The following is a 27,300-nucleotide window of genomic DNA, read 5'->3' on the forward strand; positions in this document are numbered from 1 at the left end:
GGATTGTGCAGCGTGATAGTATAACCCCCAACGGGAGGGGTATGGCCTCAGGGCAGCCGACGTGGATGATGGGGGTAGCAGGAACCACTCAGAGACGGTACGGTGTAGTTCAGGGTCTTTACTGGTGACAACGATAGACCCTCCCGGAGTACTGGCTAGCGATTGGGGCCTGGTCAGTCCTTGAGCAGATGGGATCTCCCCTGGCCAGGCGGAGTTGTAGGCCTCCCAAACTAACGATACTCTTCTGGCTACCTTGCTAGAAGCGGGTATAAGTAGCCCACGTCCCTGAGTGTACCGTGTGGTGCTCACCCGTATGGCCGGTGACTCGGGGCCTTCTAGTAGCTTCCGCTCCACGACGGCGGTGCTGGTCCCACGCGTGTGACCGTGCCTTCGGGTTTCTGGGCCAGAGGACCTGCAATCCCCTGCCGGTCGGTTTCTGCTGCTGGATAGGAGTTAGTCCCCACAACCTCGGACTCCGGGTCCGGTGATAACTTCTCAGTCAGGGCGAGCTCTGCAGCTGCCAGCCCCTGACTCCTTGTAGCACTGCTCCCACAGAGCTCCTGATGTTCTTTCCTATATCTGCTTCTCTTCTCTGTCTCTACTTCTTCTCTACTCACTAACCCTGCCTCAGCCCTAGGTTTATATAGGGGAAGTTCTTCCCCTCCCAGGACTGGGCAGGAGGTGTGGCATGCACAGGATCCCTGACCAAGAGACCTCCCACCTGCTCTCAGACATAACATTGCCGTTACTGTGGAAACCAGACCCCTGGGGTGCCACATTCCCCCCTAGTGAAATTTAGTACTCCGGGACTAAACATATTTTTAGAAAAACATAACAAGGTATAAACAATAATAATACAATAAGAAAAACACATAAAGATGGTTACGGCGTGTCCGCAACCGGGTGCAGTCTTTGAAGAAAAGCAAGGTGTCCATTTCACCAAAACAGGGAGACGTAACCAGGTAGGGGTCTGTCCTGCCCCGAGTCCTTAACAGTCTTTAGTCCGTCCTGGGTTACGCTCCAACTATACACAAAGGATTCCCGGTAAATCCACCAAGGACTCCTATAAATAACTAGAAACACATAATTATACACAAACAACAAGAAAAACAGGTAACCACAAATAAAACAATTTATACACTTCAAATCCTCCAACGTGCGGGCAATTGGCCTCTAGTGACCCTAGTGGACCTACGGAGCTGACTGTCTAGCCCTGAACTACAGGGTGTAGGTGCTGTCAAGGGTAAACTGGGCAGCTGTCTACCGGCTCTTTGACTCACTAGGGGTACGGCAGGCTCACTATAAGCAGAGGGTTGATCCTCCTGTTCTGCTTGTGTGGAGTCTTCTGCCTCCTGGACCGGCTGCTCTTCCAGCTCTACCTGTTGCTCCGTAGGCACTTGGGATGCTGGTTGGAGGAACGTGAGGACGGGTACCACAACTGCACCATTGACTTGAGTCCAGGACCGAGGGAAGTCTCCGAGCACAGTACTAACCATATCTTCCCTTTCCTCTACGGGTCGATGGTCTTCTTGTTCCTCTTCAGGGTTCCGTAGCTGTTCAGGACACTTCTTCAGGTGATCCCGGGATACAATGGCTATGGTCTCCCCTCCGTCTTTACTGATGGTACAGACTTTCGGGTTCTCGTGGCTTGAGGGCAGTACGGTGTACGGGTCCTTCTCCCACTGGTCGTCCAACTTGTGGAGCCGTCTTTTCCTCTTCAAGACCTGCTCTCCGGGTACCAGGGGAACAGCGGGAGCATACTGGTTGTAAGTTTTCTCTTGTCTTTCCCTAGCCTGACAGAGACTTCGCTCCACGCTCTCCTGTACTTTCCGGTACTGCTGCTGCCTCTCTGTGTCCCAGTCTGCTTCTGGTGAAGTGTCCTCGGGTGTCAGGACTCCCATTTCCAGGTCAACAGGTAACTTACCAGGTCTCGCCCTCATTAGGTAAGCCGGGGTACAGTTGGTGGAACCTACCGGGATGTGGTTGTATAGGTCCACTAGATCGGGCAGCTTCTCAGGCCACAGACTGCGTTCTTCCAGGGGCAACGTTTTCAGGAGATCCATTACCACCTGGTTCATTTTCTCACAAAGTCCATTAGTTTGCGGATGATAGGGTGTCGTCCTTATCTTCCGGCAGCCATACAGATTGCAGAATTCCCGGAAGACCTCCGCTTCAAAGGCAGGTCCCTGGTCCGTCAGCACTTGGTCCGGGTACCCGTGTGGACGGCAGAAGTGCTGCTGGAAGGCTCTAGCTGCTGTTTGAGCCGTTAAGTCCTTAACGGGGACGACAACCAAGAACCGGGAGTAATGATCCACAATGGTTAACGCGTAGACGTAGCCACTTCTGCTTGGGGTCAGTTTTACATGATCCAAGGCTACCAGTTCCAACGGCTGCCGGGTGACGATGGACTGCAGGGGAGTCTTCTGGCTGGCACGGTCCTTCCTTCTTAGGTTGCACGGGCCACAGTCTCTGCACCACCTCTCGATGGTTCCCCTCATGCCTACCCAGTGGAACCGCCCACGCAGCAGGAACTCCAGCTTCTTCCATCCGAAGTGTCCAGCCCCGTCGTGGTATGCTTCCATCACCATGGCTGCGTCTCTCCGTGGCACCACTACTTGCCAGATTAGTTCATGCGTCCGGGAGTTAACCATTCTGCGGCACAACTTCCCCTTGTAAAGGAACAGTCGACTCTTCTCAGCCCACAGTTGCTTGGCTTCCTCCGGAGCGTCTGGGTCAAGGCGAGCCTCTGGCCGAGTCAGCATCTCCTTCACCAGCCGGACGGCAGGGTCACTGTCTTGCGTTTCCTCCCAGTTGTAGTGAGGCAAGGGGTTAAACGTAGCAGCTTGCTTACTCCTTACCCGATGGGAATACTGGATAGTCCCATGACGGTGGAACGCGGGGAGTTCGACTTCTTCCAGTCCCTCTGGATCTTCTCCTACGTCCGGTAGGTTTGGCATCCTGGACAGGGCGTCCGCGTTGGTATTGGAGAATCCTGCCCGGTATTTGATTGTGAACTCGTAGTTGGACAGACGGGCCATCCATCTCTGCTCTAGGGCACCGAGTCTTGCAGTGTCCAGGTGTGTCAACGGGTTGTTATCCGTGTACACGGTGAACCGGGACGAAGCGAGGTAGTGCTTAAAGCGTTCGGTGACTGCCCACACCACTGCCAGGAACTCTAGCTTAAATGAGCTATAATTCTCAGGGTTTCTTTCGGTGGGTCGCAGTTTTCGGCTGGCGTAAGCGATTACTCGTTCTTTCCCCTGCTGGATCTTGGACAGCACGGCTCCTAGCCCGATGTTACTTGCGTCGGTGTAGAGGATAAAGGGCTGGCTGTAATCAGGGTACGCCAGGATTTCATCCCCCGTGAGGGCCATCTTCAGCTGGCGGAAAGACTCTTCTTCTAACTTCTCCCATCTGAAGGGTGGCTTCTGGTTCTTGGCCTTCCGGGACTGGCCTATCAGGAGGTCCTGCATAGGAGCTGCCTTTTTGGTGAAACCGGGGATGAATCTGCGGTAATAGCCTACCAACCCGAGGAACTGCCGCACTTCCTTTACACTGGAGGGACTTGGCCATTCCTTAATTGCGGTGATCTTATCAGGGTCGGGAGCCACTCCATCAGCGCTCACCACGTGTCCCAGGTACTGCACCTTTGGTTTCAGGAGGTGACACTTGGAGGGTTTCACCTTTAGGCCGTAGCTTGCCAGAGCTTCGAACACTTCCGCCAGTTGTTTCAGGTGGTCCTCATACGTCTTGGAATATACGATGACATTGTCCAGGTACAACAGGACCGTCTCAAAGTTTCTGTGGCCCAGACAACACTCCATTAATCGTTGGAAGGTTCCTGGTGCATTGCAGAGTCCGAACGGCATGCAGGTAAACTCGCTAAGTCCCATCGGGGTGGTGAATGCGGTCTTCTCCCGGTCCGCCTCTGCTACAGGAACCTGCCAGTACCCACTAGTGAGATCCAAGGTAGAGAAGAAGTTAGCAGATCTTAAAGCAGCCAAAGACTCCTCTATCCTTGGTAAGGGGTACGCATCCTTGTGTGTGATACGGTTGATTTTCCGGTAATCTACACACATCCTCATGGTGTTGTCTTTCTTTTTGACTAAGACTAGTGGAGCTGCCCAGGGGCTACAGCTATCCCTGATCACCCCAGCCTCCTTCATGTCTCTAAGCATCCCCTTGGCGTGTTGGTAGTGTGCAGGGGGTACGGGTCGATACCTCTCTTTTATGGGAGGATGGTCTCCCGTGGGGATGTGGTGTTCTACCCCCTTGACTCGCCCGAAGTCTAACGGGTGTTTACTAAACACTCTCTCGTACTCTTGCACCACCCGATAGACTCCCTGTTTCTGGTGTGAGGGAGTGGAGTCAGTACCCAAATGTAGTTGCTGACACCAGTCCTCCATTGTTTTCTGAGAGCCGTTACCTTCCTCCGGGGAAGATGGAGGCAAGGGTTCTACGGACTGTATGGAATCTTGATTGATGGTATACAATTTGGCTAGCGTGGCATACCGGGACAGGTACACTTCCCTCTTCCCGATATTTATTATGCGAACGGGCACCCTCCCATGGCGTACATTGACCACCCCCCGTGCTGTCAAAATGGTGGGCCTACTGTCTGAGTAAACTGGTTCTACCATTGCCTGGTAATCTCTACCTCTCAGACCAATAGCTGCCCGGCACCAAATCATCATTTCACTTTTCGGGGGCATGGCAATAGGGAAAGGGTCACACATTCGCACGCTACCAATCTCACCACCGGAGAGTTCTAGCTGTTGCCATCGCATCAGTGCCCGGATCTCTTTCTGGAGCACTCGCTGCTGGCCGGAGCTGGCGTTCTTGGCAACCTGCTGTAAAAGGAAAATCACCTCTGCAAGACAATTTTCAATTACATTAGTTCCTAGAGTTATCTTTGGGTGACTCTCGTGTTTGTCAATGTCTACAATGATCAGTCCCTGTGCTGCCAGTTCGACTCTACCGATTTTAATGGTCACCTCTTTAAATCCAATCTGTGGCACGGGTTGACCATTGCTGGCGATGATACTCAAGTCGTCGTCAGGGTAGCGGGTGATATCCGAGTCATTCCAGTACTGCTTGAAGAGCACGTACGGGATGGTGGTGACCTGTGACCCGGTGTCCAGTAGGGCACTCATAGGAATGCCATCCAGTACCACGGGTAAGACTGGACGTCCTCCCACATATTTGTCGCGCCAGTTCGATGGGCCTGGTGATCTTTTTCCTGGGGGTTGGCCCTCTACCCCAGGTTGTGCCAGTTTAAAGGACAGTACCTTGCCATATGTCCGGGTTGATTGCAGTGGCGGCAGATGGGTCGTCCGTCCTCGTTGTATCGGTCGCTGGGTCTTCCTCTGGCCGGTGGGGTCCTCCTTGGTCGACGCCACGGGATGTCCTCCGGTCCGGATGCCAGCTGGATCTTCCCTGGAGTGGAAACCTGTAAAGACTGCACAGTTCGGGTTAGCGCAGCAACGCTTTTAGCTAGCTCTTGGACCTGATGGTGCAGGTCTGGAGCCGGGTCATTGTTCAAAGCCTGCGCATCAGCTCCCACAGGCCCTGCCGACAAGGGCGCCGCCTCCTGGTGGTAAGTGGTAGTGGGGCATCTGGGGGTCACAACGCCACCTGGTGCCGGTTCTCGAAGCACCCGGATGGCTCTGTCCTTGAACTGTGCAAATCCCAGATGAGGGTCCTGTAAGGCCATTGCCCGCAACTGGGTTCGGTGGGCATTGCAATATAAACAATATAAACAATATAAATTGTTCAGTCAACAGCCTGTCCTCGTCTCCCACGCCGTCAGGGTCGGTCTGCTTAATGGCTCTCAGGGCCTCTTGTAGGTTCAGGGCATAGTCCCTTATACTCTCATGTGCCCGCTGTTTGCACCCGTAGAATCTAAGCTTGATCTCGGCTGAGGTGCGGGTATCAAAGGTGTCCCTCAGCCGGGTTAGTATCCCTGCGACAGTCCTCCCCCCAGGTGGCCAGGACTTTACCTCCCTTTGGGCTGCTCCGGTTAATTGGGCCACCAGGATGCTCACTTTTTGCTCCTCTGTGAGGGGGTACACCTGGAAGAGGCTATCCAGCTTTTCTCTAAAGTCATGCAGGGTATGTGACTCCCCTGAGTACTGGGGTAGCCAGGCTGCCCCCGGGATATAGGGCATGGTGAAAGGCATGACCGCAACAGCGGTGGCGCTGGCGGGGATTGAAGCGGTGAAGCTCTCCTCCGTATCCGACATCCTTCTCCCCCCTAGTGGACCGTGGCCTACCTTGCGATGATCCTCTTCCGTAGACCGCGGCTCCGCAGTGGATCGTCAGGGTTGAGGACCTTCCGTCGCGCTCCTGTGACGTCGGCGTCTGCTGGGCTCCTTCCAGAACCTTACGCAACGTCCGGACGTGAGGCGGGGCTTCAGTTCTCGCGCGCTTTCGGAGTCCACGCCCCTCTTCTTCCCGCGCGGCGTCCTCAAGATGGCGTCCAATGGCGGGAAAACTCCACGTATGGTGGGAAGAAGGCCGAAGATGGCGCCGGATGGCGGGAAAACTCCACCGATGGCGGGAAGGAAGCGGAAGATGGCGCCGGATGGCGGGAATCTTCACCACAGGTAAGTTTGAACAGTCTTTTTCAGGCACGCAGTACCCGGTGGTTGCGGGCACGAAATCCTGCCGACTACGCCAAAAGTTGACGCGCCCCTGGGCCTGTGTCGCGCTGCGTTGCGCATGCGGGAGCTTACCCGGAGCCGGATCTCTTGAGGGTTGTAGTCTCGTGGCGGTGATCCGGTCCGTGCCCAGGGAGTCAGACTAAGTGGCGCTGTATTAGCGGTAGATGTTGGACGACTACGCCACCCGTTGAGTACAGCTAAGGAGCTGCTGCTGCAGGGCAGACCGCTGAGGCCGGTGGTAGGATTGTGCAGCGTGATAGTATAACCCCCAACGGGAGGGGTATGGCCTCAGGGCAGCCGACGTGGATGATGGGGGTAGCAGGAACCACTCAGAGACGGTACGGTGTAGTTCAGGGTCTTTACTGGTGACAACGATAGACCCTCCCGGAGTACTGGCTAGCGATTGGGGCCTGGTCAGTCCTTGAGCAGATGGGATCTCCCCTGGCCAGGCGGAGTTGTAGGCCTCCCAAACTAACGATACTCTTCTGGCTACCTTGCTAGAAGCGGGTATAAGTAGCCCACGTCCCTGAGTGTACCGTGTGGTGCTCACCCGTATGGCCGGTGACTCGGGGCCTTCTAGTAGCTTCCGCTCCACGACGGCGGTGCTGATCCCACGCGTGTGACCGTGCCTTCGGGTTTCTGGGCCAGAGGACCTGCAATCCCCTGCCGGTCGGTTTCTGCTGCTGGATAGGAGCTAGTCCCCACAGCCTCGGACTCCGGGTCCGGTGATAACTTCTCAGTCAGGGCGAGCTCTGCAGCTGCCAGCCCCTGACTCCTTGTAGCACTGCTCCCACAGAGCTCCTGATGTTCTTTCCTATATCTGCTTCTCTTCTCTGTCTCTACTTCTTCTCTACTCACTAACCCTGCCTCAGCCCTAGGTTTATATAGGGGAAGTTCTTCCCCTCCCAGGACTGGGCAGGAGGTGTGGCATGCACAGGATCCCTGACCAAGAGACCTCCCACCTGCTCTCAGACATAACATTGCCGTTACTGTGGAAACCAGACCCCTGGGGTGCCACAATTACTTAGATATTTAACTTGTCTGACCATCCCAGATAGCTGTCAGTCATAGCTTCAGATCAGTGTGGTTTGTTTCTCTGTGCCTTGTGCTTTGCGTGTAGATCTATTGCTGCCAGACCTTGTTCTGACCATCCGTTTACCTAGCCCCTTTGCCCAGATCCGCTATCTTCCTAGTATTCTGACTTCGGACCGTTATCTGACAACGCCTGTTTTTTTGCCTCTGTTTATGATGTACCCTCCTGGTTCTTGACCTCAGACTCCTTAACTACCCTGACTCACGGTTTGTCCATGAGACATGACTCAGCGTTACAGTCGCAATTTTTTTACCCAACACAGAGTTGTGCAAAAATTTAGCAAATTTGGCGTTTTCACACCAGTTTGAATCAGCTCTGCCAAAATGAGTGGAACTGGGTGGAGCGTGGCCACACCCGCCCATCAAATAAATCAAAACTGCCAGCTTTTGTACGCCAGAAATGATTATAGTAAGATTTCTGACACATCGCACGGAGGCACATGCCACTTAGGAGAAACACTGACTTAATTACGTGACGTTTGCTTCTTAATGAATTTGTCATCTTATACCCCTACAAGACTGTGGTCGTGCACTACATCAGTCTTGATTAATCTGTCCCACAGTCATTACTTGTGGCTCCCAGCACAAGCCATATTACAGTTCTTGTATCGTAAAGACTAATGTCCAACACTGAAAGTACAGTATATGTAAGTTACTCTTTAGAAGGGGAAAATACCAGGGCAGGGTATGATCCTGAGTCATATCAGAAGTGTAATGCACGAGATACAAAACATGAGGCTGACTCATAGCACGCAGATTGTCACACACTGATTGTGTTAGGATAACTAATGGAAACTATGATAAGACACAGACTCAACCAGATTATATCTTCAGGTGCAAATTAGAAAATAAAATCAGAATTTGTGACATTTCCTTTCTACTGTCAGTGAGTATAGTGGGGTGTACCGGAAGTGCAGTTAGATGATAGAGACCATACTCACATATCTTTTGTTCCAGAACGTCCACAAGGAATGCGCCCCTTCTTATACAGGAAATACAGCACCGCTCCCAGTATGGCCAGTAGGAGAATACATACAATGACGGCTACAATCACCACTCCATAACTTTTCTGATCTCTGGACTCTGCACACATAGTATATGTTAATCAATATGTATTAAAGTCTTTAATAGTTATATCACTTTTTACACCTTTGGTTTTGATGGGACATACTTTAAAGGGAATCTGTCACCAGGAATTTGCTACAATATCTGAGAGCAGCATAATGTAGGGGAAGAGAGTCTGATTCTAGTGATGTATCACTCACTGTTATTTTGATAAAATTTACTGTTTTCTCTCCTGTAGATCTACCGTTCTCTGAATGCCGAGCTCTGTATAGCCCCGCCCACACCACTGATTGGCAGCTTTGTGCCTATGCACAGTGCTCACAGAAAGCTACCAATCAGTGGTTGGGGTGGGGTTATACAGAGCTTGATTACCTGGCAGCACTTTTACTAGTCCTGTAGTGATAATCTCCTGCTGTTAAAATGGTGGTTTTATCAAAACTTTTTCTCAAAACTATAGCAAGCACCCCAGTAAGTGACACATCGCTGGAATCTGAATCTCTGTCTCTACATCATGCTGCTTTCAGATTAAGTGGCAAAGACCTACTGACAGGTTCACTTTAATGTTATTAAATTGTTTGGTAAGTCAGGATATTTGGCCCACAATAATCCATTATAGAGCTTAACTAAATGAGTGGTGCTGGGCTGTCCTATTACAAAATGTCACGTCATATACAAATTTAGATCAAGTTTTGAAAAACATCTGTTTATAAATTAATTTTTTTTTCTACAAATATTAACATTAAAACATCAATTTGAAAAAATGTTTTCATAAAAATATAGCAAGATTAATTAGTATACATAAAAAATATCACAGAATTAAGGGGTTAAAGTCATAAAAGGGGAACCATAGAAAACTGATGGCTACTCTGACTCGCAGACCAGGACATTAAATAGAATAAAGGAAGCAGGAAATCTCTATACAAAAGTCAATTCATACTGCTATAAATACCAAAATGTATGTGCAGAAGGGTAGAAAGGATATAAAACTATATATTACCCAAAAAGAGTGTGAGTCCAGGCAGTCATCACACTAGACGCGCGTTTCAAGTGCAAATGCTCTAAGCCTTATGCATTGACTTTTCTATGTATATTTCTTGTATTGTTAAAGAAGCACTCCTCCTCCCATCAAAGTTTTTATCCTCTTAATATATTGCAGTCATCATATTATAGGAGCACTGTGCACTTACAATTGCTCATTTTACCTTTCTCCCTAGTTAATTCTTCTCTTTTCCATTAGGTCTATGACATAACCTGATTAAAGATAGACTAGTTGAATTTTTCTAAGCTCTATGTAGGAACAGGAGATCAAGTTTCCCCACACGACTCATGAGTCCCTGCAAAAGTCCCTGGCAGGCGGAAAGGGAGCAGCTGGGTCAGGAGTTGAAGAGGGGAATGATTTTTGCAAGGATACGAGACTTCCTGTTTCTACATAGAGCAGAAAAACTAGAAGAATTAGCTGGGTAGAAAGACAAAATGAGCAATTGTAAGTGCACAGTGCTCTATAATATGATGATTGCAATATATTAAGAGGATAAAAACTTTGATGGGAGGAGGAGTGCTTCTTTAACTAGACATAAAGGGTATCTGTCAGCAGATTTCCACAATATATGGTAATCTGAGAGCAGCATGACGTAGGGGCAGAGACCCTGATTACAGGGATGTGTCACTTACTGGGCTACTTGTAGTTTCAATAAAATCAGTGTTTTATCAGCAAGAAAATATCAGTAGAGGACTAGATGCCATGTAGTCTTCCTGCTCTGAAACCCCACCCCCACCACTGATTGGCAGCTTTCTGCCTATGCACAGTGCGCACAGAAAACTGTCAATCAGTGGTGTGGGCGGGGTTATACTCAGCTCTCAGATTACATAGGGTATCTGTCAACAGGTTTTTGCTATCATGTCCTGGTTTTGAGTCCAGGTAGCCACCTGTTTTTCCTGGTTCCCCTTTTATGGTTTTTATCCCTATGTAGTGATTTTTTATGTATACTAATAATACAAATGATTACATTTTTCTGTAATTTTTTGTCTTGCACCATTTTTTCGAACTGAAATGTTGTCTGATAGCCGCACATGTGACTGAACATTGCGGGTTTCTGTATGAATTTAAATACAAAGATTAAGAGCAATGTCCAGTGCGATCACAAGAGATCTATCTGCCGAATGAGGGGATTTATTCCAGCTTACTAACTATGGTAAACATGGGGTTACTAGGGGCACACGCGCACCTAGTAACCCGCTGTTTATCATGGTTACTACTCTGCTACAGTGAGCGGGAGGTTACCGCTCACTTTAGCAGGCTCGTAACCATGATAAACAACGGGTTACTAGGTGCGCGTGTGCCCCTAGTAACCCGATGTTTATCATGGTTACCAGCCTGATCGCTGCTCCCGCTGGTCACACACAGCGATGTGTGCTGACCAGCGGGAGGGCAAAGACCAAAAAATGGTCCAGGACACTTTGCAGCGATCAGCGACCTCATAGCAGGGGCCTGATCGTTGCAAAGTGTCACACATAGCGACATCGCTGGTGAGGTCGCTGTTGCGTCACCAAAACCTTGACTCAGTAGCGATCTCGCTATGTGAGACGGGGGCTTTAGCAACCTAAATATGGGAACACTTTGTGTGGTCATGCTGGGGTGTCTTACCTACAGTGGGGTCTTTTGTGGATTCAGGTCCTGTAAGAGATATTTGGAAATGTACTTATATTTTACCAGTAGCTTATGTGGATGCAAGAATAAAATAAATGTTTGTATAGAGAGCAGTTCAGGATATAGAAGAGTGATAGGGAATTATGAGTGTGGTCACAAAGCCTGGACGGCAATGTATGGGAACCACACCGCTCCTTGGTATGGTGCCATATACGAGTATATATAGCTGCCATGCTCCTCTGCACTGGCTATGGAAGCAAAACACTATGGCTTCATATCAAATCTGAGACAAAGGGATGTACTGCACAGACCCAGCTCGATTATGGAAAAACAAAGCTATAATATGCCTAGAATAAAGTTGCACAAGCAAGATACAGTGTTGATAGGCGTTATAGCTGCCAGATGTCCAGTCTGAGAGATCGAAATGGGCCCCGATCCCGGCACTAAGAGTTAAAGGCCCTCTTCCAATGTCTTAATCTTACCTTTCTTGGAGTCTGGTTCTTCCGTCTCCTCTGATCCTGTAAGACAAATTTGTACAATTTAGTATCTTTCCGATTTACCCTTTTATTAGTATTTCGTGATTTTTATTACAGTTTTTGTGTCAGTTGTTAATAAGGTTAAGAAAGAAACGAAAAAAAAAAAAATTGTACAAAATGTGCGACATCTAAATCCGTTCGAGAACATTTTCATGTGACAGGAAAACGAAATGATCTTGGGAAAAACAAAAGTCAGAAGTGATTATTTTTTTGTTTGACTCTGAGTAATCTTGTTTGCTGACCTGAGCCCTTAACGGGGACATGATGTGGAAATCCAGTTCCTGTGTGTGCAGATAAATGATAGTCATCTTAGCTGAGATATCGGCAGCTTAATAGCTTTTACAGAAGCTGATTACACAATAGAAGTGTGGAGATGTGTGTGGAGTCCAGCATGGTCGCTACCGCTCCATACAATCCTAAGGTGAAGGGTGGGACCACCTATATTAGGGCTCATACTCATTTGCGAGAAAAAAAACACTCCGATGTTGCAATTTTTTTCTCACATAGCATCCGTATGACATCCGTATGCAATGTGTTTTTTTTCTCAGTCTCTGCAACTATTATTCTACAGTCACCATTTACAGTGTTCTATGCTACAGAATGGTAATGTATCCGTAAAATCGGATGCCATACAGATGGTCCGTATGCTGTCCGTTTTTTTTCTTGCACCCATTGACTTGCATTGGCGAGTCTCATCCGATATACGCGGCCATACACAGCATGCTGCAATTTTTTTCTCATCCAGATTACAGCTGAGAAATATAATGAGCAGATGAGCAGGGACTTATAGAATAACATTGGTCTGAGTGCAGTTCGATTTTTTATCAGATTGCACTCGTCTGTTTTTCTCGCAAATTAGTATGAGCCCATAGACCACCGCTCCTCTTCACCAGCACTTCCATAGCCGTGGTGAAGGCCTCTGGAATCTATCCTAAGACTCCATGATAATCATTCTTAGGTCACGTTCACACGTTCAGTATTTGGTCAGTATTTTCCATCAGTATTTGTAAGTCACAACCAGGAGTGGAACAATCAGAGGAAAAGTATAATAGAAACACGTCACCACTTCTGTATTTATCACCCACTCCTGGTTTTGGCTTACAAATACTGATGGAGAATACTGACCAAATACTGAACGTGTGAACGTGGCCTAAGTGAGAAAACCTCTCCAGAATGGACCCACACAGGATTTATCCTACTAAACCATGCAGATTTTTTTGTGTAAATCCTGCAGATTTACCTTTGCATTGCAATGAGTGAATTTTGGGGTAAAAATTTGCAGCATAAATTCACATTTCCCAGCACTGGTGGTTTTTGCTGTGCATTTTTCAATATGTAAAAAAGAAATGACAACACTATCACTCCAGCTCTTCTACATTTGCATCACTTGTATTTCCGACAGATTGAATAATGAACGTACCTCTGTGGTCACTAGATACAGGGGTGGTTATGTATCCTGTGGGAAAAGAAATAATGGAAACCAAAATCAGCTTTACTTTACTCATCGTAACATGCGTTGCATAGGACAATACAGTATAATGTATGGTGTCTTATAAAAGATCTTGTGAATGAGGTCTTGTCTAATATTGAGGCTTAGGCTAGGGTGACACAACCGAATTTTCTCTTATCCGAGAGAATCGGGACGATTATGCTAAGATCACAGTGTCAGCATAGTGTGATCTGAATGTCTCAGATGATGAGAAGATGGAGAAAGATGGAGTCTAGTCCGATTCTTCCACGGACTCATTGACTTGCATGGTTGGGTGCGATCCATATAGCAGATGTAAATCGGGCATTGTGTGAATTTTTCCTTGCACAGACTCTGTCCGAGGAAAAAATCGGACATGTGCATGGCCCCATAGACTAACATTGGTCTGAGTTCGATTTGATCTTTTGTCCGACCGATAATACAGTCGCCTGCACCTGCCCTAAAGGTGAGCACTCATAATTAAGAGAAATATTTCTCCATCTTTGAGTTAAGGATATTACTAATATTAAGAATAATTTAATTTAGTGATCATAATTTTCTATTGAGTACAATGAATTTTGCAAGGTTCCCTAGTAAAAAGGACAGTCCAGAATGCTGAGACCCGGGACGAGCAGGATCACGCACCTGGGTTAACACAGCTATATTATCACAATGAACATATCTTTTGGCCTACAAAACCTCCATATAAATGGACACCTGCAAGGTGTTTGGGGATGCGTCTTCCAATAATCGCAAGTTGAGTGATGGGGCTTGTCAGTAAGATTATTGCATACTATAGTATTGCATAGTGATTGGAGTTGAGCTTACAGATTTGCAGGACCCTGTTCCAGTAGCCATGGTAGTCCGTGGGTGTAGGACCACAGCACTATGAACTTCCCACTACTTGGGCATCCTCAAAGCCTCCTCCGGCATCATGCATGTATCACACCGCAGTATAATAACATTGTGAAGTCTAATAATCAGAGGAGGTTTTGGGGATGCGACAGGTAGTAGGACGTTTGCAATGCTCTGGTCCAGGGGCCATCGATTACCAACCAATGTGGCTGCTTGACCAGAGATCTGAAAATCTTTTTTCTTAACTCTAATAGTCACGGATTTCATCCTTTATATACCATACATATATTATTAAATACAAAACACAATCGTAGAAACGTGTTTATTCTCTGGGCACCTTACTGTTGTAGCCATGTTACAAGGGTTTAACAAAGGATGAAACTTTTTCATATATTTATATTATACGGGATGATTAGACAAGTAAGACGGGGAGAAAATCTGGGCATTGGCGCAATTATGACTCTGAAATGTCAAACAGAAGATATCTGCAAGATTTGCACTGAAAAACCCAGACAAAATGAATTCTGGTAACCTAGAATGTTACGTGGTGTTTTATCTACCATATATATCTGACTTACTCTCTTGTAAATTAATATATTCCATGCTGCTGTTGAATTCGTTCTGAGCCTTACACATGAGGCGGTCATTCAGGTGGTCTTCAGTCACCAGGAAGGTCAGTTCACTAATAACTTCATTACCAGAAATATTAGAAACGTGACTGTCTATCTGTAGAATTAATCACAAAGAGCTAATGAGAATATTATAGAAACACTTTAATATATTACTATATCCAATTATCTTATACCAAAATTCAGTCTTTTGTGCTAGTTGTAGAATAGCAGAGCTCTCACTATAGAGAGTGGAGAGCACTTTAAAGCTCGGGACCCTCAGTGCACTTATCAACCATGACTAAAATGTTCACACCGCCATGTGTAAGCCGGTCTCCTACAGATCCCGGTCAGCATGGCCACAGCTTCTGCTAAGTTCCCAGCAATGTAAAACTACTAACGAGGAGTCCACATGCCGCTTCCATGTCCAGGCCCTGCTTTGATATGAGCACTTCTGTAGGATGAGCACTCTGCCGATCCATAAAGAACAGAAGAGCTGGTTTTCTCCTTCGGGGTGTATTCAACATCTCAATAGTTGTGTTATGTGTCTAGTTATGAAGGTGTTTCTTGGTATGGACCTTTTAAATGTTCTAGTCTGTGTTCCCTCTATATGTAAATTGATTTTTTTAGCTTAAAAAAATATATACAGAAAAGAAGCTGACCACAAATATAGATAGCCATGTAAAATATGTCACCTGCAGCCAGGCCCAGCCCTCGCTGAATGTCTTATGCAGCCCTTAGCTGTGACTTAAAGGACATCTTTCAGTAAGATCAACCCTCTTATATAGGCATGTAGGTCATAGGGAGCTGAATAAAATGATACCCCGATATCTGCGATCCGACTACTTATTATAGAGTGATCCACATTTGTCTTAATATGTAAATGAGCTGTTAAGATCTTTGGGCCGGACATAGATCTCCCTGAGAATCTGCTCCAGAGATTATTGTAAATAAGAGGTGGAATTGCCAGTGTGAGACATGTAGATAAGGAGAGGAGGCTGTCAGTCATTACATGTCTCACACTGGTAATGCTCATTTTCATATAAATTAACCTCTGGAGGCGGATTCTCGGGGAGATCAGTGTCTGATCCATAGATCTTATCAGCTCATTTATGTGACGCCTCGCTCCCGCTCGCTGGCCCTACCCTGAGAGATGGGGTACTCGGAACCGGGCCTCCTGGTGTACGGTGGATGCAGTCGTAGCCTAGACCCGGACCGTGCCCAGGGTCGTCACAGTAAAAATAAGGGGGCCAGGAGGGACGGTGGTAATCGAGTGGATTAAATGACTACGCCACCTGTGGTGCCTGGTGATTCGCCACCAGCGCTGCGGCAGTCCTCTGAGGCGGGATGTAGTGGCAGCAGAAGATGGTACTACTCCCCACAGGCGGAGAAGGGCCTCAGGGCAGAGAAGACGGATCAGGGGGGTCGTAGTGGGTGGTGCTGTGTGGTGTCGCGCAGAAATAAGGGACCGGAGGCAATGGATGCAGTCTTCCAAGCTTTACTCACGTTGTTAGGTGTCAGCTGCAAGGCTTCTCCTTGCTCCTCACGGCGCGCTGCGGCCACCAGGAAGGGGTTCAGCACACTCCGGGTAGTTCGGGTGCATCAATCAGGACCCCCTGCACCAGAGTGTTCCTAGACTTTCCCACTAGGTCCTCTCCTGTCCGTATGTGGTGTGTGTTACAAGGCTGGGTCTCCCTTTGGCTATACACAGAACAAGGGCACGGGTGGCGACTCCGCTCCGTCCGTTACCCGGTGGGATCCTCTAAGCCTCCGTGCTTTTCTGACTAGGAAGTGAAGTAGCAAAGCCAGATATCGGGGGCCGGTACCCCTTTTGCAGCAGGAATCCTTCTGACTAGGCCAGAATAGTGAGGACAGGTGGTGTATGATGCTCCGTCTGCATCCCCCTGGGATCCTTTTGCCTGCGGAGCTTGTCTCCTCTGCTCCCCTCCAGGCCTTCTTAGGTAGGGACCTTGACCGGGTAGAGACAGCAGTTAACTCTAGCCCGCTCCTCGCCTCAAGGCCAGAGCACGAGGACCGTGTATCTTCTATTAGCTGCAGGTTCACACAGAAAGCCACGTTCAGTGACGAAGATCACAATCAAAGACCATAAACCCAAGATGGCCGTTTATTAAATATGAATTTTGTGGTGTAACCTAAAGTGCGTCCTCCACCCTCACCCACTACATGGTTCTCCCTATCTTTTGGTTCCCCCCATCTCCTCTTATCCCGGCTGGGGCAGCACCCTGGTGCATATAAGCCCCCCTCAGGTGGGAGAGGTGTAGTGTTGGATGGATGGCTGAGTCCTGAGAGGTGCTCCACCCTTACCTCGGAGAGGAGATACCACACCTCGGTCTGAGGTGCAGTACCCCTGTGGCGACTGAACCCTCAGGGGCGCCACATTTATATATCAAGAAAAATGTGGATCGCTCTGGAATAAGACGTCAGATCGCAGATATCAGTTTATCATTTTACTCAACTTTCTATGACCTACATGCCCATATAGGAGGATTAATCCAACTGACAGATGCCCTATAAGTTCACTTACCTCTGATCCATTCATGTACCAGGTAATTTGAGGAGTGGGATTGCCGACTGCAAAACATTTCACACTCAGCTTTTCACCATCTTGTACTGCGACATGTTGTGGATATACAGTCACTTGTGGTTTCCCTATAATTAATAGTCATCATTAAATAGGAAAATTTTTTATGTCAGACAGTCCCTTTCCCGAATCAATACCTCTATTACCTTTTAGTACTACTAGGATCTCCTTGCTCTTGGTGAGTCCGGGTACACCAGTTACACTTGCAACACAGACATACTGTCCTGCATCTGTGTAATCCTGGAAACTAAGGCTTAACTCAGAGCCACTGGCAATGGTTCTGCCTCCCTAGAAAGGACCAAAGAGATTGGGAATAAGACATTGCACTTTACAGAAGGTGGGTCATGTACTGCTTGAATCATTAAATACAACGATGAATTAGAGGAAGACCGAAAATAACAGAAATGTTGACTAGTAGTAATGCTTCCAACCTCTCAAATGGCATCCATATATTTTTTTATAGATCCAAAAGTAAGTGACATGAGATGCAAATGAATGTGGATTTACTATAGTTCACAAGCTTGAGAAAAGGTCTGTGGTGACTGAGTATAAAGCACGGCATTGGTTTTTACATTCACAGCCTGCCCTATATGCATCTATACTAGAGCACACATGTCAAACTCAGGCCCGCGGGTCAAATGTGGCTCTGAGTGATTGTATTTGGCCCGCGACACCGGGGACTATGTGGGGCCATTATACTGTATGGAGGATTGTTGGGTTCATTATTCTGTATGGAGGACTATATGGGGCCCATTATACTGTATGGAGGATTGTAGGGTCCATTATTTTGTATGGAGGACTATGTGGGGCCCATTATACTGTATGGAGGACTATGTGGGCTATTATACTGTATGGAGGACTATGTGGGCCTACTATACTATATGGAGGACTATGTGGGGCCCATAATACTGTATGGAGGACAATGTGGGGCCATTATACTGTATGGAGTACTATGTGGGGCATATTATACTGTATGGAGGACTATGTGGGGCCCATTATACTGTATGGAGCACTATGTGGGCCATTATACTGTATGGAGGACTATGTGGGCCATTATACTGTATGGAGAACTATGTGGGGCCCATTATACTGTATGGAGGATTGTAGGGTCCATTATTCTGTATGGAGGACTATGTGGGGCCTATTATACTGTATGGAGTACTATGTGGGGCCATTATACTGTATGGAGCATTGTAGGGTCCATTATTCTGTATGGAGGACTATGTGGGGCCCATTATACTGTATGGAGGACTATGTGGGCTATTATACTGTATGGAGGACTATGTGGGCCTATTATACTATATGGAGGACTATGTGGGACCCATAATACTGTATGGAGGACAATGTGGGGCCATTATACTGCATGGAGGACTATGTGGGGCCCATAATACTGTATGGAGGACTATGTGGGGCATATTATACTGTATGGAGGACTATGTGGGGCCCATTATACTGTATGGAGCACTATGTGGGCCATTATACTGTATGGAGGACTATGTGGGGCCATTATACTGTATGGAGCACTATGTGGGCCATTATACTGTATGGAGCACTATGTGGGCCATTATACTGTATGGAGTACTATGTGGGGCCATTATACTGTATGGAACACTATGTGGGGCCATTATACTGTATGGAGCACTATGTGGGGTCCATTATACTGTATGGAGGACAATGTGGGGCCATTATACTATATGGAGGACTATATGGGGCCCATTATACTGTATGGAGGACTATGTGGGGCATATTATACTGTATGGAGGACTATGTGGGGCCCATAATACTGTACGGAGGACTATGTGGGGCATATTATACTGTATGGAGGACTATGTGGGCCATTATACTGTATGGAGGACTATGTGGGCCATTATACTGTATGGAGGACTATGTGGGGTTCATTATACTGTATGGAGAATTGTAGGGTCCATTATTCTGTATGGAGGACTAAGTGGGGCCTATTATACTGTATGGAGGACTATGTGGGGCCATTATACTGTATGGAGGACTATGTGGGCTATTATACTGTATGGAGAACTATGTGGGGCCCATTATACTGTATGGAGGATTGTAGGATCCATTATTCTGTATGGAGGACTATGTGGGGCCCATTATACTGTATGGAGGACTATGTGGGCCTATTATACTATATGGAGGACTATGTGGGCCTATTATACTATATGGAGGACTATGTGGGGCCCATAATACTGTATGGAGGACAATGTGCGGCCATTATACTGTATGGAGGACTATGTGGGGCATATTATACTGTATGGGAGGACTATGTGGGGCCCATTATACTGTATGGAGCACTATGTGGGCCATTATACTGTATGGAGCACTATGTGGGCCATTATACTGTATGGAGGACTATGTGGGGCCCATTATACTGTATGGAGGATTGTAGGGTCCATTATTCTGTATGGAGGACTATGTGGGGCCTATTATACTGTATGGAGGACTATGTGGGGCCATTCTACTGTATGGAGGACTATGTGGGCCATTATACTGTATGGAAGACTATGTGGGGCCCATTATACTGTATGGAGGATTGTAGGGTCCATTATTCTGTATGGAGGACTATGTGGGCTATTATACTGTATGGAGGACTATGTGGGCCTATTATACTATATGAAGCACTATGTGGGCCATTATACTGTATGGAGCACTATGTGGGGCCATTATACTGTATGGAGGACTATGTGGGGCTCATAATACTGTATGGAGGACTATGTGGGGCATATTATACTGTATGGATGACTATGTGGGGCCCATTATACTGTATGGAGCACTATGTGGGGCCATTATACTGTATGGAGGACTATGTGGGGCCATTATACTGTATGGAGCACTATGTGGGCCATTATACTGTATGGAGCACTATGTGGGCCATTATACTGTATGGAGGACTATGTGTGACCATTATACTGTATGGAACACTATGTGGGGCCATTATACTGTATGGAGCACTATGTGGGGTCCATTATACTGTATGGAGGACTATGTGGGCCCATTATACTGTATGAAGTATTGTAGGGTCCATTATTCTGTATGGAGGACTATATGGGGCCATTATACTGTATGGAGGACTATGTGGGGCCATTATACTGTATGGAGGACTATGTGGGGCCCATTATTCTGTATGGAGGACTATGTGGGGCCCATTATACTATATGGAGGACTATATGGGGCCCATTATACTGTATGGAGGACTATGTGGGGCCATTATACTGTATGGAACACTATGTGGGGCCATTATACTGTATGGAACACTATGTGGGGCCCATTATACTGTATGGAGGACTATGTGGGCCATTATACTGTATGGAGGACTATGTGGGGCCCATTATACTATATGGAGGAATATGTGGGGCCCATTATACTGTATGGAGGACTATGTGGGCCATTATACTGTATGGAGGACTATGTGGGGCCCAATATACTATATGGAAGACTATGTGGGGCCCATTATACTGTATGGAACACTATGTGGGGCCATTATACTGTATGGAACACTATGTGGGGTCCATTATACTGTATGGAGGACTATGTGGGGCCATTGTACTGTATGGAGCACTATGTGGGGTCCATTATACTGTGGAGCACTGTGTGTAGCCCTTTATACTGTATGGAGGACTATGTGGGGTCCATTATTCTGTATGGAACACTATGTGGGGTCCATTATACTGTGGAACACTATGTGTAGCCCATTATACTGTATGGAGGACTATGTGGGGCCATTATACTGTATGGAACACTATGCGGGGTCCATTATACTGTGGAGCACTATGTGTAACCCATTATACTGTATGGAGGACTATGTGGACCCATTATTCTGTATGGAGGACTATGTGCGGACCATTATACTGTATGGATGACTATGTGGACCCATTATTCTGTATGGAGGACTATGTGCAGACCATTATACTGTATGGAGGACTATGTGCGGCCCATTATTCTGTATGGAGAACTATGTGGGGCCATTATTCTGTATGGAGGACTATGTGGGGCCAATATACTGTATGGAGCACTATGTGGGGCCATTATTTTGTATGGAGGACTATGTGCGGCCCATTATTCTGTATTGAGGATTATGTGGGGCCCATTATTCTGTGTGAGGATCACACTGTGATGGTTCACCATACTTTGCTGGGGGGATACAGTAGGATCATCATACCATGCGTGTGAAGGGTACTGAGGAGGAAATCACTGTGGGGGTATCATACTGTGTTTGGGGGGCAATTTTCTTAGAATCATACTTTATTATCTGTATTATTTATTAATTCAAGGGTTTTTATTCTTTGATATTACATATTCAAATTAAGCTATTGAGCTATATACTTTTTACTGCTCTTACGTAACATATATTATTCCAGTATGCCCCATTTGTGATTATGTGCTAATTTTATTCTAAGATATATTAATTAAAATGTACTTTGTTCATGGGACAAGCCCTTTAAGTTTGTTTCCATATGAAAAGTTTCATCATTATATTTGATGATAAGGGAAAACTTCAATTGTAGACATTTTTCTTAATAAATATCAAGGTTGGCCCCCGAGCTTGTCCAAGTTTTTAATTTTGGCCCTCTGTGTATTTTAGTTTGACATCCTTGTACTAGAGCAAAGGGGCCTGGTACTTTTCAAGTGAACGGGGCCATACTGAATTTCTGATTTTGGAGGGGTACTTGGTGGGATCATGGAAATACATTATTAGAAATTCTCTCTGGCCTCTATTGCAGCACTTCTTGTATTATTTGTGTTATCTATATATATACCCAATATTCAAATAGGGTGAAATACAAATTATAAAAATGTCTAATTCTTCATCTGTGGTTTTGAAGCCTCTGCACCAGGTCACACTCACCTTCGTCCAATGGATATCGGTTTGAGCTGATGCATTTACGTTGCAGTAAACACTAAGAATATTTCCAACTTCCGCAATAATGGGAGAATCTGTGGACAGCACAGGAGGATCCAGATCTAGGAACATAGACAAGACATTGGGGTATAAGGCTTAGTTCACACTTGTAGTTCACATTTCGTTGTTTTTTCTTGCATTATTTAATCTAGTACAAAAAATGGAAGTCTGAAGGACTTATTATACGGGGGGAAAAAGGATCATTTGATATTGCAGATGATAATATCTCCATCATATCAGCCGTAAATTATATAAAATAGGAAGAAAGGACCCCAGTATTACCGGCAAAACAGGAGAGTCTAGACACAGGGACCAATTTTATTATTCTCTGTCCCCAAAGGATCAAAATCGGACATATTACATTTACAAAGTGCAAAGTGTATGAACAGATTAGTTTTACTCAATGATGCAGTTACACTTTGATGTATGGGAAGGAATCAGCTTACAGTGAACATGTAATTCAGTCTCTGCTTCCATTTCAATAAAATTATCCAGACCGAGTCCTTTACAGACATATCCTCCAGAATCCTTCCTTGACACTGCCCATGAATATGAAGACTCTTCTGAAAGAGGCGTTTCTTCATCTTTCTGGGAAAAAGCAAAGCATAGATATATTATGGATGACATCAGACTGAAACAGCTTTATTCAGTTCTGGAAGAACACCAAGCAATCCAACATTCAAGGTAGAAATATTACCTATAGCCCATGATTTGTAAGGACGATGGCCTATTTTGTAATGTTTTTTTTTTTATTTTTCTGTTTCATTCCAAAAGGCTTAAAGGGGTTTTCCCACAAACAAAGGTTGATTTTAATCAATAGATCTTGGAATAATAATAACTTCCACAATTGGATGTGATTAAATAAAATGTCCCTGTGCTGAGATAATCTTATAAATGCCCCCTGCTGTGTACTGTGTAATGGCTGTGTCTGACCGTACAGGGACATGGTCTGATCATACCACAGCTCCTGGACAGGGTGGGGAGCAAAAGAGTATACAGACATTACAGCAGGAGATCACAGCTGATTCTGTAGCACCCTGAGGATTCGGCTGCTACAGGGGTATTGCACCTCAACCCAGAGGTGTGATATTCCACTCCCGGGTAAGGATGGAGTGTGGAACTGAGCTAGTAGGTAGTGTTGAGCCACCCCCGTAGTGTTCGGGTTCGGTTCGGTTCGTCGAACACCGGGATGTTCGAGGAACTGTTCGTCGAACTGTTCGTCGAACACCTTAGAACACCGTCGAACACCGTTAAAACCAATGGCAGGCAAACAAAAACACATAGAAACACATAGAAAACACCTGCAAAGGTGTCCAAAAGCTGACAAACTGCTCAGAAGACACTCTGTTTAAAAAAGCCGGCCGGCAAATTCAGCAGCGGCATACACCGGTACCCGACAATTTAGACAAGAAGGAATAGAGCATCACACATAGATTAGATAGATAGAAACATGTCAGTCACACATATAAGAAGCACAGTGACAGTGTTGGTTACTGCATTTGTCATTTAGTGTAAAGGATTTATTAAAAAAAATATTAGTGTTTTCATGCACCGTCTCTTTAAAAAAGCCGGCCGGCAATTCAGCATCTGTACCCGACAATTTAGAACAGAAAGAATAGAGCTTCACACATAGATTAGATAGATAGAAACATGTCAGTCACATATATAATAAGTACAGTGATAGTGTTGGTTACTGTACTTGTCATTTAGTGTAAAGGATTTATTTAAAAAAATAATAGTGTTTTCATGCACTGTCTCTTTAAAAAAGCCGGCCGGCAATTCAGCAGCGGTACCCGACAATTTAGAACAGAAAGATAGAGCATCACACATAGATTAGATAGATAGAAACATGTCAGTCACATATATATGAAGTACAGTGATAGTGTTGGTTACTGTACTTGTCATTTAGTATTAAAATAAAGGATTTATTATTAAAAAAATTGGCGTGGGGTTCCCCTTAATTTTAGGCTCTAGCGGAGGTTAAGCAGACGGCTGGGGCAGATGTTTGAAGCCTGGGAAGGGGGTAATACCCACGGAGCTTCCCAGGCTACTAATATCAGCCCCCAGCTGAATACATAGCCTTTACTAGCTATTAAAATGGGGGACACCCCAAAAAAAATGACGTGGGGTCCCCCCTAATTTAATAGCTAGCAAAGGCTAGGCAGACAGCTGGGGGCTGATATTAATAGCCCAGGAAGGGAGCCATGAATATTGGCCCCCTCCCAGGCTAGAAACACCAGCCGTCAGCCGCCCCAGAAATGGCGCATTCATAGGATGCGCCAATTCTGGCACTTAGCCTCGCTCTTCCACGCTGCCCTGGTGCGGTGGCAGGGGGTAATAGGGTTGGGGTTGATGTCAGCTTATAATGCCAGCTGACATCAAGCCCAGGTTAGTAATGGAGAGGCGTCTATAAGACACCCCCATTACTAACCCCATAGTCAAAGTTAAAAAAAACACAAACACCCAGAATAAAGTCCTTTAATTGAAATAAAGACACAATCCTTTATTGTTCTAAATTAAACCATACTTACTGTCACGCCCATTCCAGCTGAAGCCAACGATCTCCTGCAATAAAAGAAAAATAATAAAGCAACCTCATCCTTACCTTTCCATGGTTCCCACGACAGCTTCAGCTCTGCTACATCGAGATGACAGGCTGGACCGCAGCAGAACGCCGCCATCCAGCCTGTCATCCCGCAGACACTGAGAAGCGCAGGCTTGCTTGCGCTGCTCAGCGTCTCTCTGTGACGACATCCAGATGAGCCGAGTTCATGTCCAATGAACTCGGCTCACCTCATGCACGTCACTGACAGCGTGGGAAAATTCTCACGCTGAAGCGCTGATTGCAGGAGAATTTTCCCACGCTGTCAGTGACGTGCAGGAGGTGAGCTGAGTTCATTGGACATGAGCTCACCTCATGCACATCACTGACAGCGTGGGAGAATTCTCCTGCACTCAGCACTTCAGCGTGAGAATTTTCCCACGCTGTCAGTGACGTGCATGAGGTGAGCCGAGTTCATTGGACAAGACCTCGGCTCATCTGGATGCCGTCACAGCGAGACAGTGAGGAGCGCAAGCATGCCTGCGCTTCTCAGTGTCTGCGGGATGACAGGCTGGATGGCAGCGTTCTGCTGCGGTCCAGCCAGTCATCTCGATGTAGCAGAGCTGAAGCTGTCGTGGGAACCATGGAAAGGTAAGGATGAGGTTGGTTTATTATTTTTCTTTTATTGCAGGAGATCGTTGGCTTCAGCTGGAATGGGCGTGACGGTAAGTATGGTTTAATTTAGAACAATAAAGAATTGTGTCTTTATTTCAATTAAAGGACTTTATTCTGGGTGTTGTGTTTTTTTTAAATACTTTACTAGAAATTCATGGCGGTCATGTCTAATACTGGCGTGACCCCATGAATTTTGGGCTTGGGGCCAGCTGATAATACCAAGCTGGCCCTAACCCCTTTATTACCCAGTGAGCCACCGCACCAGGGCCCTGGATGAGTTGGGTACAGCGCCAGAAGATGGCGCTTCTATGAACGCGCCATTTTCCGGGGTGGCTGCGGACTGCAATTTGTAGCGGGGGGGGGCCCAGAAAGCTTGGGCCTCCCTGCGCTGCAGATTCCAGCCCCCAGCTGCCTAGTTGTACCTGGCTGGACACAAAAATAGGGCGAAGCCCCACGTACTTTTTTTTTAATTATTTCATGAATTTCATGAAATAATTAAGAAAAAAAGGCCTTCCCTATATTGTTGTGTCCGGCCAGGTACAAATAGGCAGCTGGTGGTTGGGGGCAGCCCGTTCCTGCCTGCTGTACCTGGCTGGACACAAATATAGTGCGAAGCCCCACTTCAATTTTTTTTAATTATTTCATGAAATTCATGAAATAATTAAGAAAAAAAGGGCTTCCCTATATTGTTGTGTCCGGCCAGGTACAAATAGGCAGCTGGTGGTTGGGGGCATCCCGTTCCTGCCTGCTGTACCTGGCTGGACACAAATATAGTGCGAAGCCCCACTTCAATTTTTTTAAATTATTTCAGGAAATTCATGAAATAATTTAAAAAAAATTGACGTGGGGCTTCGCACTATATTTGTGTCCAGCCAGGTACAGCAGGCAGGAACGGGCTGCCCCCAACCACCAGCTGCCTATTTGTACCTGGCCGGACACAACAATATAGGGAAGGCCTTTTTTTCTTAATTATTTCATGAAATTCATGAAATAATTAAAAAAAAAGTACGTGGGGCTTCGCCCTATTTTTGTGTCCAGCCAGGTACAACTAGGCAGCTGGGGGCTGGAATCTGCAGCGCAGGGAGGCCCAAGCTTTCTGGGCCCCCCCCCGCTACAAATTGCAGTCCGCAGCCACCCCGGAAAATGGCGCGTTCATAGAAGCGCCATCTTCTGGCGCTGTACCCAACTCATCCAGGGCCCTGGTGCGGTGGCTCACTGGGTAATAAAGGGGTTAGGGCCAGCTTGGCATTATCAGCTGGCCCTAAGCCCGAAATTCATGGGGTCACGCCAATATTAGACATGACCACCATGAATTTCTAGTAAAGTATTTAAAAAAAACACAACACCCAGAAAAAAGTCCTTTAATTGAAATAAACACACAATTCTTTATTGTTCTAAATTAAACCATACTTACCATCACGCCCATTCCAGCTGAAGCCAACGATCTCCTGAAATAAAAGAAAAATAATAAAGCAACATCATCCTTACCTTTCCATGGTTCCCATGACAGCTTCAGCTCTGCTACATCGAGATGACAGGCTGGACCGCAGCAGAACGCTGCCATCCAGCCTCTCATCCCGCAGACACTGAGAAGCGCAGGCTTGCTTGCGCTCCACAGTGTCTCTCTGTGAGG

General features: G+C 46.6%; 1 protein-coding gene across 2 annotated transcripts in view; it reads right to left on the reverse strand.

Annotated features, from left to right (window-relative positions):
* MCAM (melanoma cell adhesion molecule) overlaps positions 1-27,300 on the reverse strand; it is a 137,469-nt gene that overhangs the window by 6,149 nt on the left and 104,020 nt on the right. The window contains exons 8-17 of one of the 2 annotated variants that reach the window (XM_073656630.1): positions 22,897-23,038; positions 22,397-22,512; positions 17,682-17,823; positions 17,479-17,603; positions 14,904-15,051; positions 13,423-13,458; positions 12,245-12,283; positions 11,949-11,984; positions 11,464-11,493; positions 8,696-8,837 (exon numbers count right to left, since the gene is read on the reverse strand). In XM_073656630.1, the coding sequence (XP_073512731.1) occupies positions 8,696-8,837; positions 11,464-11,493; positions 11,949-11,984; positions 12,245-12,283; positions 13,423-13,458; positions 14,904-15,051; positions 17,479-17,603; positions 17,682-17,823; positions 22,397-22,512; positions 22,897-23,038 (956 nt within the window). The remainder of the gene's footprint in view (positions 1-8,695; positions 8,838-11,463; positions 11,494-11,948; positions 11,985-12,244; positions 12,284-13,422; positions 13,459-14,903; positions 15,052-17,478; positions 17,604-17,681; positions 17,824-22,396; positions 22,513-22,896; positions 23,039-27,300) is intronic. The other variant, XM_073656631.1, reaches the window with a different exon arrangement.

The sequence above is a fragment of the Phyllobates terribilis genome, unplaced genomic scaffold, assembly GCF_046119375.1.
Source record: "Phyllobates terribilis strain yellow unplaced genomic scaffold, ASM4611937v1 Scaffold_12__6_contigs__length_324123572, whole genome shotgun sequence".
Lineage (NCBI taxonomy): Eukaryota > Metazoa > Chordata > Amphibia > Anura > Dendrobatidae > Phyllobates > Phyllobates terribilis.